Raw genomic sequence first — 18,147 nt, 5'->3', positions numbered from 1 at the left:
AAGAACATTCTGAAATATTTGGAGATCATGAAGTAACTTATGTTGTCAGAGAATCGCTTTTTTTTTTAAAGCTTAATTGAGGTATAATGACATACACTAAACTGCATGTCTGTAAAATGAGCAATGTGATAAATTTTACATGTGCAAACACCTGTGAAACCATCACCGTGATCAAAATAATGAACATATACATCACCCCTAAATTTCCTCATACCCCTCTGTAATACCTCCCTCCTGCCCCTTCCTCATCTCCAGGCCATCACTGACATGCTTTCTGTCACTATCGTTTGTGTTGTCCACAATTTTAGATCAATGGAATCATACTCATTTTTGTCTGGTTTCTTTCACTCAGCATAATTATTCTGAGATTTATCCATATTGATTCATGTATCAGTTTATTCCAACTTATTTATACCTTCACCATTGAAACCTTCTATGAACCTCCTTGTTAAGTGTTTTTGTGGACATACACTTTCATTTCTCTTGGATAAATACCCAGGGTTTGAATGGATAGGTCATCTGATAGATGTTTGTTTAATTTTTAAAGAAATTGCCAACTGTTTTCCAAAATGGTTGTACCATTTTACATTCCCATCTGCAGTAGTCCAGAGTTTCAGCTGCTCCACACTGTAACCAGTTCGTGGTATGGTCAGTCTTTTTAATTTTAGCCTTTCTAATTGGTGCATAGTGGTGTTTTGTACCATGGTGGTATTTCATAGTAGGTGTATAGTGGTCTTAATTTGCACTTCCCTAATACTGTTGAGCACCTTTTCACGTGCTTATTTGCCATTTTTGCATCATATTTGACATCTTTGTCAAATCCAGGTTCATTCAGATATTCTCCCTTTTTTTTTCTAGACATGTTATAGCATTAGCTCTTATATTTCAATCTATGATTCATTTCAAATTAATTATTTCTATATTGTGTGGATTAAGGGTCTAAGTTATTATTATTTTGCATATGGCTCTCCAGTTATTTCAGCAATATCTGTTGAAAAGATTATTTTCTTCCCATTGAATTGCCTTGGCACCATTGTCCAGATCAATTGATTGTATATTTGTGGATCTATTTCTGGAATCTTTATTGGTCAATTTTATTTTCTCTACACCAGTACCACACTGTCTTGATTACTGTAGCTTTTATAAGCTTCATGTTTTTTTTAAAGCTTCACAGTTTTGCAATCAGGTAGTATAAGTCCTCTAATCTTTTTTTTTCCCCACAGTTGTTTTGGCTGTTCTAAGTCTTTGCATTTCCATGTAGAATTTAAAATCAGCTTATCAATTTCTAAAAAAACAAACAAACAAACAAAAAACCCTGCTGGGATTTCATTTGAGTCTTTTATTCTTCGTGATTTTCTATCTACTCATTCTATCAATTATTTTATTTAATTATTTTATTTTATTTATTTATTTTTGGCTGCGTCGGGTCTTCGTTGCTACGCAGGCTTTCTCTAGTTGTGGCCAGCGGAGGCTACTCTTTGTTGTGGTGCGTGGGTTCCTCATTGCGGTGACTTCTCTTGTTGCAGAGCATGGTCTCTAGGCATGCGGGCTTCAGTAGTTGTGGCTCGCAGGCTCTAGAGCACAGGCTCAGTAGTTGTGGTGCACAGGCTTAGTTGCTCCGCGGCATGTGGGATCTTCCCGGACCAGGGCTTGAACCTGTGTACCCTGCTTTGGCAGGCAGATTCTTAACCACTGTACCACCAGGGAAGCCCCTCTATCAATTATTGTTAAAAGAGTGGTGACATCTCCAACTAAATGGTGGATTTAAATGCTTCTTGTAGTTTTATCAGGTTTGGTTTCATGTGTTTTGAAGCTCTGTTATTAGATGCATAAACATTTTTATTGTTATATCCTCTTATGCACTGACCACTTTAATATTAGGAAGTGACTCCTTTTATCCACGGTAATACATTTTTGCTTGGAAATCTGTTTTGTCTGATATGAATATAATGACCCCAGCTTTCTTTTGATTAGTGTTAGCATGACATATGATTTCCTTCCTTTTACTTTTAACCTAAGTTAAAAGTCTTTGTATTTAAATCATGTTTCTTGTAGGCAGCATATAGTTGGGCCTTGCCTTTTTATGCAATCTGGTAATCTTTACCTTTTAATTGGGGTGTTTGAGCTATTTACATTTCATGTGATTATTGATATGGCTGCATTTAAATCTACCATCTTGCTAGTTGTTTTCTATCCGTTCCATCTATTTGTTTGCTTTCTTTTCCCTCTTTCTACATTCTTTTGGATTAAATATCTTTTGTTATTCCATTTTATCTATGTTATCTTATTAGCTATAATTATGTTTTTCTTTTATAGTAGTTTGGAATTTATAATATACATCATATGACAATGTACCTTCAAGTAATATTATCCTACTTCACATGTAGTATAAGAACTTACAGCAGTATCATTCCATTTACCCCTCCTAGCCATGGTGGTGTTGTTATGTATTTTATTTGTTTATATATTATAAACTCTATGATACGATGTTATTATTTTGGTTCAAACAGTCACAAAGCTTTCAAAGAAATTTTAAAAGTACGAAGAAAGTTTTCAGTATTCACTCACATTTTTACCGTTTCTGTTGCTCTTTATTTCTTTGTGTAGATGTGGATTTCCATCTGATGTGATTTTCTTTCCACCTAAGGCATTTCTTTTTTTCTTTTTAGGCATTTCCTTTAATATTTCTTGTAGTGCAATCCTGCTGGTTATGAATTATTTTATTATTTGTATGTTTGCGAGAGTCTGTATTTCGTCTTCATTTTTGGACCATATCCACCAGCTATAGAATTCTAGGTTGACAGTCTTTCTTTAGAGGTTGGTCCATTGTAATATAGGTCTGCACTGTAAGAATGACTGCTATCATTTTTTTTCCTGTCATTCTTATTTGTGTTTTTCTGTATGTAATGTATTTTTTTCCCATGTCTGCTTTTAAGATATTCCCTTTATCACTGGCTTTATAAATTTGATTATGATGTGCATTTGTGTAGTTTCCTTCATATCTTGTGCTTGGCGTTTGCAAGTTCCTTGAATCTGTGCATTTATGGTTTTCATCAGATTTGGAAAATTTTTTTCACATTATTTCTTTAAATATTTTTTTCTATACTCCCCCTCTCTTCTCTTCTTCAGGAACTCCAATTACATGCCTCTTGAAACCAAAGCTCAGTGATGCTGTGCTCATTTTTCCTATCAGTCTTTTTTCCTTTCCGTGTTTCATTTCTTTCTGTGTTACTTTCTACTGCTATGTCATTAATTTTATTATTCTTCTCCTCTTTAGCCTCTAACCTATTGTGAATTCCAGGCAATGTATTCTTTGTAAAAGACTTTGTAGTTTTCATCTTAGAAATTAATTTGTATTATTTTTATATTTTCCATGTCTTTAATTATCATCTTTAATCTTTAGCCTCTTGAACATATGGAATACATTTATAATAACCGTCTTTACGTCCTTGTTTACTAATTCTATCATTTGTGACATTTCTGGTTTTGTATCATTGATTGATATTTTTCCTCATCATGGGTTGTATTTTCTTGCTTCTTTGCATACTTGGTGATTTTTTTTTTTTGGCTGTGCCTCATGGCTGTTGGGATCTTAGTTCCCTGACCAGGGATTGAACCCAGGCCCTCAGCAGTAAGAACACTAACCAATGGACCACCAGGGAATTCCCTGGTCATTTTTTTTTTTAAACATCTTTATTGGAGTATAATTGCTTTACAATGGTGTGTTAGTTTCTGCTTTATAACAAAGTGAATCAGTTATACATATACATATGTTCCCATATCTCTTCCCTCTTGCATCTCCCTCCCTCCCACCTTCCCTATTCCACCCCTCTAGGTGGTCACAAAGCACCGAGCTGATCTCCCTGTGCTATGCGGCTGCTTCCCACTAGCTAGCTATTTTACGTTTGGTAGTGTATATATGTCCATGCCACTCTCTCACTTTGTCACAGCTTACCCTTCCCCCTCCCCATATCCTCAAGTCCATTCTCTAGTAGGTCTGTGTCTTTATTCCTGTCTTACCCCTAGGTTCTTCATGACATTTTTTTTCTTAAATTCCATATATATGTGTTAGCATATGGTATTTGTCTTTTTCTTTCTGACTTACTTCACTCTGTATGACAGACTCTAGGTCCATCCACCTCATTACAAATAGCTCAATTTCATTTCTTTTTATGGCTGAGTAATATTCCATTGTATATATGTGCCACATCTTCTTTATCCATTCATCTGATGATGGACACTTAGGTTGTTTCCATCTCCTGGCTATTGTAAATAGAGCTGCAATGAACATTTGGTACATGACTCTTTTTGAATTATGGTTTCCTCAGGGTATATCCCCGGAAGTGGGATTGCTGGGTCTTTAATCCATTTTGAGCTTATTTTTGTGTATGGTGTTAGAGAGTGATCTAACTCATACTTTTACATGTACCTGTCCAGGTTTCCCAGCACCACTTATTGAAGCGGCTGTCCTTCCTCCATTGTACATTCCTGCCTCCTTTATCAAAGATAAGGTGACCATATGTGCGTGGGTTTATCTCTGGGCTTTCTATCCTGTTCCATTGATCTTTCTGTTTTTGTGCCAGTACCATACTGTCTTGATTACTGTAGCTTTGTAGTATAGTCTGAAGTCAGGGAGCCTGATTCCTCCAGCTCCGTTTTTCGTTCTCAAGATTGCTTTGGCTATCCGGGGTCTTTTGTGTTTCCATACAAATTGTGAAATTTTTTGTTCTAGTTCTGTGAAAAATGCCAGTGGTAGTTTGATAGGGATTGCATTGAATCTGTAGATTGCTTTGGGTAGTAGAGTCATTTTCACAATGTTGGTTCTTCCAATCCAAGAAAATGGTATATCTCTCCATCTATTTGTATCATCTTTAATTTCTTTCATCAGTGTCTTATAATTTTCTGCATACAGGTCTTTTGTCTCCTTAGGTAGGTTTATTGCTAGATATTTTATTCTTTTTGTTGCAGTGGTAAATGGGAGTGTTTTCTTGATTTCACTTTCAGATTTTTCATCATTAGTATATAGGAATGCCAGAGATTTCTGTGCATGAATTTTGTGTCCTGCTACTTTACCAAATTCATTGATTAGCTCTAGTAGTTTTCTGGTGGCATCTTTAGGATTCTCTATGTATACTATCATGTCATCTGCAAACAATGACAGCTTTACTTCTTTTCCGATTCCTTTTATTTCCTTTTCTTCTCTGACTGCTATGGCTAAAACTTCCAAAACTATGTTGAATAAGAGTGGTGAGAGTGGGCAACCTTGTCTTGTTCCTGATCTTAGTGGAAATGCTTTCAGTTATTCACCATTGAGGACAATGTTGGCTGTGGGTTTGTCATATGTGGCCTTTATTACATTGAGGAAAATTCCCTCTATGCCTACTTTCTGGAGGGTTTTTATCATAAATGGGTGTTGAATTTTGTCGAAAGCTTTTTCTGCATCTATTGAGATGACCATATGGTTTTCTCCTTCAGTTTGTTAATATGGTGCATCACATTGATTGATTTGCATATATTGAAGAATCCTTGCATTCCTGGAATAAACCCCACTTGATCATGGTGTATGATCCTTTTAATGTGCTGTTGGATTCTGTTTGCTAGTATTTTGTTGAGGATTTTTGCATCTATGTTCATCAGTGATACTGGCCTGTAGTTTTCTTTCTTTGTGACATCCTTGTCTGGTTTTGGTATCAGGGTGATGGTGGCCTCGTAGAATGAGTTTGGGAGTGTTCCTCCCTCTGCTATATTTTGGAAGAGTTTTAGAAGGATAGGTGTTAGCTCTTCTCTAAATGTTGGATAGAATTCGCCTGTGAAGCCATCTGGTCCTGGCCTTTTGTTTGTTGGAAGATTTTTAATCACATTTTCAATTTCAGTGCTTGTGATTGGTCTGTTCATATTTTCTATTTCTTCCTGATTCAGTCTTGGCAGGTTGTGCATTTCTAAGAATTTGTCCATTTCTTCCAGGTTGTCCATTTTATTGGCATAGATTTGCTTGTAGTAATCTCTCATGATATTTTGTATTTCTGCAGTGTCAGTTGTTACTTCTCCTTTTTCATTTCTAATTCTATTGATTTGAGTCTTCTCCCTTTTTTTCTTGATGAGTCTAGCTAATGGTTTATAATTTTGTTTATCTTCTCAAAGAAACAGCTTTTAGTTTTATTGATCTTTGCTATCGTTTCCTTCATTTCTTTTTCATTTATTTCTGATCTGATCTTGATTTCTTTCCTTCTGCTAACTTTGGGGTTTTTTTGTTCTTCCTTCTCTAATTGCTTTAGGTGCAAGTTTAGGTTGTTTATTCGAGATGTTTCCTGTTTCTTAAGGTAGGATTGTATTGCTATAATCTTCCCTCTTAGAACTGCTTTTGCTGCATCCCATAGGTTTTGAGTCGTCGTGTCTTCATTGTCATTTGTTTCTAGGTATTTTTTGATCTCCTCTTTGATTTCTTCAGTGATCACTTCGTTATTAAGTAGTGTATTGTTTAGCCTCCATGTGTTTGTATTTTTTACAGATCTGTAATTGATATCTAGTCTCATAGCGTTGTGGTCGGAAAAGATACTTGATACAATTTCAATTTTCTTATATTTACCAAGGCTTGATTTGTGACCCAAGATATGATCTATCCTGGAGAATGTTCCATGAGCACTGGAGAAGAATGTGTATTCTGTTGTTTTTGGATGGAATGTCCTATAAATATCAATTAAGTCCGTCTTGTTTAATGTATCATTTAAAGCTTGTGTTTCCTTATTGATTTTCATTTTGGATGATCTGTCCATTGGTGAAAGTGGGGTGTTAAAGTCCCCTACTATGAATGTGTTACTGTCGATTTCCCCTTTTATGGCTGTTAGTATTTGCCTTATGTATTGAGGTGCTCCTATGTTGGGTGCATAAATATTTACAATTGTTATATCTTCTTGGATCAATCCCTTGATCATTATTTAGTGTCCTTCTTTGTCTCTTCTAATAGTCTTTATTTGAAAGTCTATTTTGTCTGATATGAGAATTGCTACTCCAGTTTCCATTTGCATGGAATATCTTTTTCCATCCCCTCACTTTCAGTCTGTATGTGTCTCTAGGTCTGAAGTGGGTCTCTTGTAGACAGCATATATATGGGTCTTGTTTTTGTATCCATTCAGCCAGCCTGTGTCTTTTGGTGGGAGCATTTAATCCACTTACATTTAAGGTAATTATCGATATGTATGTTCCTATTACCATTTTCTTAATTGTTTTGGGTTTGTTATTGTAGGTCTTTTCCTTTTCTTGTGTTTCTTGCCTAGAGAAGATCCTTTAGCATTTGTTGTAAAGCTGGTTTGGTGGTGCTGAACTCTCTCAGCTTTTGCTTGTCTGTAAAGGTTTTAATTTCTCCATCAAATCTGAATGAGATCCTTGCTGGTAGAGTAATCTTGGTTGTAGGTTTTTCTCCTTCATCACTTTAAATATGTCCTGCCAGTCCCTTCTGGCTTGCAGAGTTTCTGCTGAAAGATCAGCTGTTAACCTTATGGGGATTCCCTTGTGTGTTATTTGTTGTTTTTCCCTTGCTGCTTTTAATATGTTTTCTTTGTATTTAATTTTTGACAATATGTGTCTTGGAGTGTTTCTCCTTGGAGATTAATATGTGTTTTGATTAATATGTGTCTTGGAGTGTTGATTAATATGTGTCTTGGGGTGTTTCTCCTTGGATTTATCCTGTATGGGACTCTCTGTGCTTCCTAGACTTGATTATTTTCTTTCCCATATTAGGGAAGTTTTCAACTATAATCTCTTCAAATATTTTCTCAGTCCCTTTCTTTTTCTCTTCTTCTTCTGGAACCCCTATAATTCGAATGTTCATGTGTTTAATGTTGTCCCAGAGGTCTCTGAGACTGTGTTCAGTTCTTTTCATTCTTTCTTCTTTATTCTGCTCTGCAGTAGTTATTTCCGCTATTTTATCTTCCAGGTCACTTATCCGTTCTTCTGCCTCAGTTATTCTGCTATTGATCCCTTCTAGAGTATTTTTAATTTCATTTATTGTGTTGTTCATCATTGCTTGTTTCATCTTTAGTTCTTCTAGGTCCTTGTTAAATGTTTCTTGCATTTTCTCTATTCTATTTCCAAGTTTTTGGATCATCTTTACTATCATTATTCTGAATTCTTTTTCATGTAGACTGCCTATTTCCTCTTCATTCGTTATGTCTGGTGGGTTTTTATCTTGCTCCTTCATCTGCTGTGTGTTTTTCTGTCTTCTCATTTTGCTTATCTTACTGTGTTTGGGGTCTCCTTTTTGCAGGCTGCAGGTTCATAGTTCCCGTTGTTTTTGGTGTCTCTCCCCAGTGGCTAAAGTTGGTTCAGTGGGTTGTGTAGGCTTCCTGGTGGAGGGTACTAGTGCCTGTGTTCTGGTGGATGAGGCTGGATCTTGTCTTTCTGGTGGGCAGGTCCACGTCTGGTGGTGTGTTTTGGGATGTTTTTGGACTTATGATTTTAGGCAGCCTCTGTGCTAATGGTTGGGGTTGTGTTCCTGTCTTGCTAGTTGTTTGGCATAGGGTGTCCAGCACTGTAGCTTGCTGGTCGTTGAGTGAAGCTGGGTGCTGGTGTTGAGATGGAGATCTCTGGGAGATTTTCGCCATTTGATATTACGTGGAGCTGGAGGTGTCTTGTGGACCAGTGTCCTGAAGTTGGCTCTCCCACCTCAGAGGCACAGCACTGACTCCTGTCTGCAGCACCAAGAGCCTTACATCCACACGGCTCAGAATAAAAGGGAGAAAAAGTAGAAAGAAAGAAAGAAAGAAAGAAAGAAAGAAAGAAAGAAAGAAAGAAAGAAAGAAAGAAAGAAAGAAAGAAAGAAAGAAAGAAAGAAAGAAAGAAAGAAAGAAAAGAAAGAGAGAGAGAAAGAAAGAAAGGAAGGAAGAAAGAAAGAAAGAAGATAAAATAAAATAAAGTAAAATAAAATAAAGTTATTAAAGTAAAAAAATAATTATTAAGAAAAAAAAATTTTTTTAAGTAAAAAAAACCCCCCAAAAAACAAAACAAAAAAAGGACAGATAGAACCCTAGGACAAATGGTGAAAGCAAAGCTATACAGACAAAATCTCACACTGAATCATACACATACACACTCACAAAAAGAGGAAAAGGGGAAAAAATCTTAAATCTTGCTCTCAAAGTCCACCTCCTCAATTTGGGATGATGATTCCTTGTCTATTCAGGTATTCCACAGATGCAGGGTACATCAAGTTGATTGTGGAGATTTAATCCGCTGCTCCTGAGGCTGCTGGGAGAGATTTCCCTTTCTCTTCTTTGTTCTCACAGCTCCCGGGGTTCAGCTTTGGATTTGACCCCACCTCTGCTTGTAGGTCGGTGGAGGGCGTCTGTTCTTTGCTCAGCCAGGACGGGGTTAAAGGAGCCGCTGATTCTGGGGTTCTGGCTCACTCAGGCCGGGGGGAGGGAGGGGCACGGAGTGCGCAGCGAGCCTGCGGCGGCAGAGGCTGGCATGACGTTGCACCAGCCTGAGGCGCGCCGTGCGTTCTCCAGGGGGAGTTGTCCCTGGATCACGGGACCCTGGCAGTGGCGGCCTGCACAGGCTCCCCGGAAGGGGGGTGTGGATAGTGAGCTGTGCCCTTACACAGGCTTCTTGGTGACGGCAGCAGCAGCCTTACCGTCTCATGCCCGTCTCTGGGGTCCGCGCTTTTAGCCGCGGCTCGCGCCCGTCTCTGGAGCTCCTTTAAGCAGCGCTCTTAATCCCCTCTCCTCGCACACCAGGAAACAAAGAGGGAAGAAAAAGTCCCTTGCCTCTTCGGCAGGTCCAGACTTTTTCCCTGACTCCCTCCCGGCTAGCCGTGGTGCACTAACCCCTTCAGGCTGTGTTCACGCTGCCAACCCCAGTCCTCTCCCTGCGCTCCGACCGAAGCCCGAGCTTCCGCTCCCAGTCCCGCCCACCCGGGTGCGTGAGCAGACAAGCCTCTCGGGCTGGTGAGTGCCGGTCGGCCCCGATCCTCTGTGCGAGAATCTCACCGCTTTGCCCTCCGCATCCCTGTTGCTGCTTTCTCCTCCACGGCTCCGAAGCTTCCCTCCTCCACCACCCGCAGTCTCCGCCCGCCAAGGGGCTTCTAGTGTGTGGAAACCTTTCCTCCTTCACGGCTCCCTCCCACTGGTGCAGGTCCCGTCCCTATTCTTTTGTCTCTGTTTATTCTTTTTTCTTTTGCCCTACCCAGGTACGTGGGGGAGTTTCTTGCCTTTTGGGAGGTCTGAGGTCTTCTGCCAGCATTCAGTAGGTGTTCTGTAGGAGTTGTTCCACGTGTAGATGTACTTCTGGTGTATCTGTGGGGAGGAAGATGATCTCTGCGTCTTACTCTTCCGCCATCTTCCCCAGATCCTCCTTTTTTTTTTAATGACATGCCAGACATTTTGAATTTATGTTGTGTGGTGCTGGATATTTTTTTATGTCTATAAATATTCTTGAGCTTTGTTCTGGGGAAACAATTTGATTCTTTCAAGGTTTGCTTTTGTTTGGTGGAATCAGAGCAGCCTTTAGTGTAGCCGTAATTTGGCTGAATTACAGAGGTAGTACTTTTCTGAGTACTCTACCGGATGCCCCATGAGTTAGGAGATTTCCAGTCTGGCTGGTGGGAGGATGAACTCTCCCAGGTCCTTTGAGAGCTTTGAGAATTTTTCTCTCCAGTTCTTTTGTGTGGGTGTTGCCGGCCTCAGGTGCTTTCCTTGTATGCATGTGCTGATCAATACTAAGGTGAATACTCCAAAGGGACCCCCTCAAGTCTCTGAAGCCTTTCTCTCTGTGCAGCCTTTTCCTCCCCATGACTCTCTCTGTTCACACTTTGCCCTCCCTGGAATTACAGCTTCTTCTCCACTCAGGGAGACTGCCAGGCTCCACCTGGGTTTCTCTTCCTGAGCTGCTGCTTTGGAACTCCCTCCAGACAGTAAGCTGGGACAGTGGTAGGGCTCATCTAATTTTCCAGCTATGGGGTATCATTGTCCTATGATGACTGATGTCCAATGTCTATAAATGGTCATTTCATATATTTTGCTCATTATTTTACTTGTTTCACATGGAAGGGCCACTCCAATGTCAAGAACTGTGGAGGGTCTAAAACTTCACCCTACTTACGAGCCATCAAGTTTCATAGCAGTTTCATAGATGCTGACAAAAGGCATGAGACTCCCGGGTCAGAGAGAAAGGGCTCTGTTACCCACAGCACAGCAGACAGCATGAGCTTCGTGTTTTCACTGGTCCCCCTGCTTCCCTGAGCCCCACAGGGCGATGTGGAGCCACACATGTGGACGCTGCCCATGCAGAGATCTGTGTCACAGCTGAGAAAGCTTTCTCTTAGGAAACCCTAGTCTTACAAGGGAGCTGCTCACCAACCTACTCAAAGTTTCTTGGAGAAAGACATTATCTTTACTATTCTGGTCAGAAACAACTCTCTGACCTAGAGGATATACTATTTCTATATTCCAAGGTTGTTTGCCACCCAAGCATACTTGAAAAGATATTCTGTCAAAAAGCTGATTTAAGATACGCAGAAGGGCTTCCCTGGTGGCGCAGTGGATAAGAATCCACCTGCCAGTGCAGGGGACACAGGTTTGAGCCGTGGTCTGGGAAGATTCCCACATGCCGCAGAGCAACTAAGCCCGTGTGCCACAACTACTGAGCCTGTGCTCTAGAGCCTGCCAGCCACAACAAGAGAAGCCACCGCTATGAGAAGCCCATGCCCCACAATGAAGAGTAGCCCCCGCTCACCACAACTAGAGAAAGCCTGCATGGAGCAACAAAGACCCAACGCAGCCAAAAATAAAATAAATTTATTAAAAAAAAGTAAGATGTGCAGAAAACATAACTTGTGTCATTGCTACTGTTTTTCAGGACTGTAAGGAAATTAAAATTGTCAAGCAAAGAAAGTAAAATTGTGGCTTTGAATGAATGAATGAATGAATGAAAGTTTTAGGAAGAATTTTAGAGACAAGGTACTTCTTTTTACTGTGGAGCAGTAATTAGCTCTTCCTCCCTCTGTGACTCTTGAGTGCCCTGGGCTTCCCAAGTGTGTGCCCCTCACTATTCCCTGTTATTTTTCAGAGGGTATTGTTCCCGGGCCCCCCACAGACCTCTCTGTCATTGAGGCCACACAGAGCTACGTGGTGCTGAGCTGGAAGCCCCCCCGTCAGCGTGGCCATGAGGGCATCCTCTACTTTGTAGAAAAGGTAAGACTCTGGGATCGACATTATATCTCTTAAGACTTCTTCAAGATTTCTTTAAGGAAGTAGAGATTAAATTTCTATTGTGTCCTGAACTTTTTAAACTCTTATAAACTGTAAACAATTTCTATAGAAAAGTGTGTATCACACAGAACTTTGCCTTAAAGTTCAGGGGGTTTATGGATCCCTGAGTGTCACCCATAGACTCCTACAAGGTCCACAGACCCCAACTCATAACCCTTCTAAGAAGAGAAATGTTCCTGAAACTGTAGATTGCCTCTGTGACACTGTTTTCTCGACACTTTTTCTGTCTCCCTTGCCCTAGAAATGCCTTTTCATCTCTCTGCACTTGTCCTTCTGCAGGAAGGGTAGATGGGCGAGAGGAATAGAAGTTACAATACTTTCAAATGGCTGCGAGAGTGAAGACAGAAAGTCCTCACATGCTCCCTCGAGCTTGGCTGGCACTACTCTAAGTGCCGGTGGGAGGGTGGGGTCAGGGGTTACAATCAAGAAAGATACTGGCTAGTTCTTTCCCTCAAATATCTTACAATTATATTGTAGTTATCTTGGAGAGGGCAGCATACAATGAAGGCCTAAAATGGGTGGAATGATGAGAATTACATGCAAATCTCTCCTATACCCATATTTGAGAGGAGTTCTAATAAGTATTTATGCTGAGAAAATGGAGAAAAGCAAGACCTGGACAAGACATTATCTGGGGGAGCTACCCCAGCTGCAAGTGCACAGAGGAGCACCTGCCAGGCAAGGCACAGGGCCCGGGGTGGGCGGAGGAAGCCCGCGCCTAAAGGGATCATTGGTACTGGAAAAGGGCATTTAAAGAGAATGTGCTGAAACTGAGGTTCCAAATCCATTGTTAAGAAGGTTTTGATTAGGATATAATTGAAAAAAATTAAAATAAGTTTATCTTATCTTGTATGTAAGAACATTTTTATTGGCAGTTATGCACCACTTTTTAGAACAATGAATGAAACAACTGTTTGTACTTTTTTGTTATATTTTATTTTTATAAAATTCTGTGATAGCATGTTAAGGTATCATTTACATTTTGCTTTCATAGAAAAATCATAGAAAAGGTCATTTTTTTTTGCAAAAATGTTATGGAGCTCAATTAATTTTCCTAAAGTTCTCTCTTTTACCTTTAATGCTACTCTGATCATTCAATTTCGGAACACCTATTAGATCACCTTCCCTGACAATTACTACAAGAGAATAGATATCATAGGAATATAGGTGTAGGCAAACATCTGCAAATTAGGTAACAACGTAAAAGCAATATTCGACTATCTTTATGGCCTTTTAATTATTTCTAATTAGCAGCTCTTGAGAAAATTATACTGGAGCTAAAAACACTAGGGTCTGTGGTTTCCCTTTATTAATTATTATACTTTTCTTTGATGAGGACATTTAACTCACATCTTTAGGAGCTTTCCTCACTTGCTTCTTATCCCTAACAAATCGGTAACAATAAGTGGATCATCTATTCAATGTGTAATATGGACATCTTCAAAGAAATTCTGATTTTACCAAAATAATACTAAAAATTTATATTTTTATTAATTTTTATATTTTCTAGATATTAGCTTCAAATAAAATATAACTTGAGTAGCATTCTTGATTTAAAAATTTTTCCCTCAATTTTTTTTAATAGAGGACAAGACAAAGAGTGATAAACATTCACTTCCTGTGGTGTTTAATACACCCTCCCCAGTGAATCCTTTTGAAATGCTCCACATGAAGACGGTTCTGAATAAGCTCTGTGACAGTAATTACCATCTTTCTTAGAATAATGGCACAGTAAGAACCTACTACCGAGGCCTTTTCTTGAGATGAGTCAGCTTTTAGCTTCTGTTGAGCATCTCCTCTGGTCACATAAACACGAATTTCTCCACGAAAGTCTGTCACTTTTCCAGGCCTAAATACATGAGCCAGGTTAAAATTTAAATGTTCTTCCAGCACTGCACCTGTTCGTATGGAACAGAAGGGACATTTTTGAGTGCGGCATGGGTAAAGAGGCCTGTACAGGCACCACAGACAGACAAAAGGGCCAGGACATTGAGGTAGTAAGGGAGCAGCACACATCCAGAGACCTGGGGCACATTTACAGAGGAACTGTCCAAATGCTAGACCATTCTCCTGAGCCAAGTCTCAGATTATCTCTGATGAACCACTTCTATCTAATACGTTGACCTTTCTTAAGGGAGATGTTCCCATGCTCTCGTCCTGTGGCGAGTTTCCATCCCCAGGATGTTCACGCCTACAGCAGTGCTGCCTCTTTGGTTACCCCTGGGCTTTCATTTCTTCATGGAACTCTTTACCTGGGATTTGCACATAAAGGACGAACTTGCCTGTCATGGTGACAGGCTTGCAACCAGTTATGCCATGTCTGTGAGCTCTGAAATGGTTGATATTGAGAGGAATTAGATAAATCGGGTCTCAGCACTCCCAACCCTTCCATCCTACTATGTTCTTTTCAGCCCCCCAATTTTTCCCCAGATGTCTTATGTTTTCAGCTCTTTCTCTCATTCCTCTATCAGAAGTCTGGTCATGTCAGAGGCAAGGATTGTATTACTTGGTAGCTCTGTTTCTATCAAAGGAATAAAAATAGCTAATGTTTACAAGGACCAGATACTGTTCTAAGCTCTGCATATGTTAACTCACTTAATTCTTACTGTAATTCTATGAGGGAAATACTTTCATTTACATTATGTCTATTTTGTAGATGAGGAAACTGAAGCATAGATGGGGTATATAATTTGCCCAAGATCACACAACTAGGAAGAGACAGAGCTAGGATTTGAACCCTAGCAGTCTGGCTCAGGTCCATATATCCAGCTCTTATACATTGCTGCCTTTCAACCTTCCCAAGCCTAAGTCTCCTCTGGAAAACCTCAGTAATCACACAATATTACCTCCACAGTACCTACTTCAGAGCACAGTTGAGGGGATTAAAGAGTTACAATGGGGTAAAGTTCTTAGCACACTGAAATGCAGCTACTATTTTTATTATGAAAGTGTAAATGACTGATAAATGTTTATGTGTTCCCTAAGGGAGAAAATGTCAAAATGAGTCAAAGCCATAAACTAAAGGATAAAAAGTCTGGGAGAATTCTGTCCCTCAGTGGGGAGCAGATTGACTGTTTGGGGGAATTTATCCTCTCTACCCTCCCACACACAACTGACACATTATCATAAAAGGCACTGCAAGGGACTTCAGAGGTTAGCTTGTCAAATTTGCTTATTTTACAGATGATGACACTAATGTGACTTTCCCAGGATCACATATCTCGTTGTTACCAAAGCTAGGACCAGAATCGGTGCCTCTGAATTCTTTTCACCATACCGTATTGCCTCTCATTTCAAGTCAATGAAGATTATGCTGAGTGATGTACCAATAAACTTATTGTCCCCCAAATTTATCATTCTTGACAACTGGTCAGTCTATCACAAGGTTTGGATTTCCAGAAAAGTCTCTTAAAACTGTTCAGAAGTTCTGGAGCAAAGTCACTTCTGCTACCTTGGGCAGAGCTGAAAGTTATAATAGTAGGGAAAAAGGATTACTGAAGACTGCTGATAGTTTTCTTACTGTATTCTGTACCTAAGCTCAAATACACACCACATCCTTCTTTCAGGGATTTCAAAGTCACTGTAGATCAATTTAATTTCTAGGATAAAATATCTTTAAATTGGTTTTCCCCATTATTTATTCTAAAATATGGGCAAAAAAATAACATTTTCTTTATCTTACACTAACTTTATGCATTCAGAATTCAGAAACATTTATTAATTCAGAAACAAAAATTGTTGATTATCTACTATGTGCTAGATAACAATTTCAGGCTCTGGAGTATAGCAGTGAACAAGACAGCTCCCTGAACTTGTTTCACTGGAATTTACTTTCCAATGAAGGAGACAACAAATAAATAATTTAATTTCAAGTGTTGATAAGTGTTTTGGTGAAAAATAAAGCAGAGTAAGTAAGGGATACAGAGAGATAGGAAAGGAGCAAATAAAGCTTTCAGATTGGTAATGGAAGGAGGGTGATCAAGTGGGCCTTTCTGAGGAGATGGTATATGAGCACAGACCTGCATGATGTTATAAGACATTAAATAAAACACAATTAAAATAACACAGTTCATAACAACATAATGGAAATTTAAGTATAAGTATCTAACATAGCATATTAAATTTAATTACCTACCCTAAGAATTAGAAAAGTATCTGACCCCAAACTATCATCTAAATAAATTAAGGACTTTTGTAAGTAGACCAATGATCTTATTTAGTTAAAAAGGAAGGGAAGTATTAAAGCAGCATATTTGTTCAACAATACAGCCATATTTGATTTAGATAATCCTGTGTACTTCAGATGTTTCATACCCCATTTCCCCCAAATCTCTTTTGCAGTCCAGCTTGCATAACAGGTAGTAGTTTGTTGGCAGATAAACGAACTTCAAGATGCCTGGCTTAGAGTTCCAGTTTATTCTTTCTGTGCTTTCAATGGATTCCACTGTTCTGGCTACAGTGTGATGCAGGAACAGAAAACTGGCAGCAGGTGAACATGGAGCTCCCTGTGAAGTCTCCCCGCTTTGCTCTGTTTGACTTGACTGAGGGGAAATCCTACCGGTTCCGAGTCCGCTGCTCCAATTCAGCAGGAATTGGTGAGCCCTCCGAGGCAACGGAAGTGACCATGGTCGAGGACAAACTTGGTAAGTATAGAGTTTGCTTGAGCCACTGTAAACTTATTTAACTTCAATTCAAGAGAGGATTCCAAAGCAAGAATCTTATTGGAATATGTATATATTCAAAAGTAAAAATCATGACATCCTTTTTTCATATTATTAATGTAATTGATGACTGTACTTGACTGATACATTAAAATTTTTCATTATTATGAATTATTATGAAAAGTACACTTCTCCAGGAGTTTCAACAGTATTGCTAATGTATTTTTTTCTGGAAGGGGTTGGTATGTTCCTGGGTGTTTAGTTTCTCATTGTACTCCCAAACTAGCATATTTTTAAAAACTTTCTGCTTTAACAAATATATTATAAAAGAACTGTGTGTTTGACGTGACTACTAGTGTAAAATTTATATATGTGTGTGCATGTCTGTGCACATGTGATAAGAATGAATTTCTAAACCACATTGGGCTGGACCATCATTTCCCTCTTTTCTCAGACATCCCCAAGCCCCCGAGCAATATCATCCCAAGCAGAAATACAGACACATCAGTTGTCGTTATGTGGGAGGAATCCAAAGATGCTAAGGAGCTGGTCGGGTACTACATAGAGTCAAGTATTGTTGGCTCTGGCAAGTGGGAGCCCTGCAACAACAACCCCGTGAAGGGCACAAGGTAACCGCAATATGCAGGATGGGTTGGGGGGGGAGTGGGGGTATGACACTGGAGCCACAGGGGCTGAGGAAAGGACCGCAGACATGGACCCAAACAGCAGCACAAGCATCAAACACAGGGAGATTATTAAAAACATTATGCTCTGAATATCCAGATGAACTTAAAATTGAACATGTCTACAGCCATACATTTGAAAAAAGGATTACTAGTGATATTAAACACTTAGAAACACACAATGCCAGCTATGATAAGAGATCATTTCATAGCTCTTTTCTGATTCTTTCCCTGTATGCTGTTTGTCCTTTTTAACCCTCTGTTTGTGTTTTAATACCCAGTGTGATACTAGATTTCAAGGATCTAATAGGCTCTAGCGAATGTAAATTAACCAGACATTTTATTTTATTTTTATTTATTACTTTTTTTTGGCCATGCTGCGTGGCATGTGGGATCTTAGTTCCCTGACCAGGAATCAAACCTGTGCCCCCTGCATTGGAAGCACAGAGTCTTAACCACTGGACCACCAAGGAAGTCCCTTATTATTATTTTTTAAATTCAAGTATAATTGACCTGCAACACTATGTTAGTTACAGGTGC

General features: G+C 39.3%; 1 protein-coding gene across 1 annotated transcript in view; it reads left to right on the top strand.

Moving 5' to 3' along the window:
* Positions 1 to 18,147, top strand: part of MYOM1 (myomesin 1) — a 141,658-nt gene that overhangs the window by 61,417 nt on the left and 62,094 nt on the right. Inside the window, exons 14-16 of the mRNA XM_060121828.1 lie at positions 12,061 to 12,185; positions 16,723 to 16,906; positions 17,379 to 17,553. Of these exons, the coding sequence (XP_059977811.1) occupies positions 12,061 to 12,185; positions 16,723 to 16,906; positions 17,379 to 17,553 (484 nt within the window). The remainder of the gene's footprint in view (positions 1 to 12,060; positions 12,186 to 16,722; positions 16,907 to 17,378; positions 17,554 to 18,147) is intronic.

Source organism: Lagenorhynchus albirostris, chromosome 14, assembly GCF_949774975.1.
Source record: "Lagenorhynchus albirostris chromosome 14, mLagAlb1.1, whole genome shotgun sequence".
NCBI classification, from domain to species: domain Eukaryota; kingdom Metazoa; phylum Chordata; class Mammalia; order Artiodactyla; family Delphinidae; genus Lagenorhynchus; species Lagenorhynchus albirostris.
This window is presented reverse-complemented; position numbering and strand designations above follow the sequence as displayed.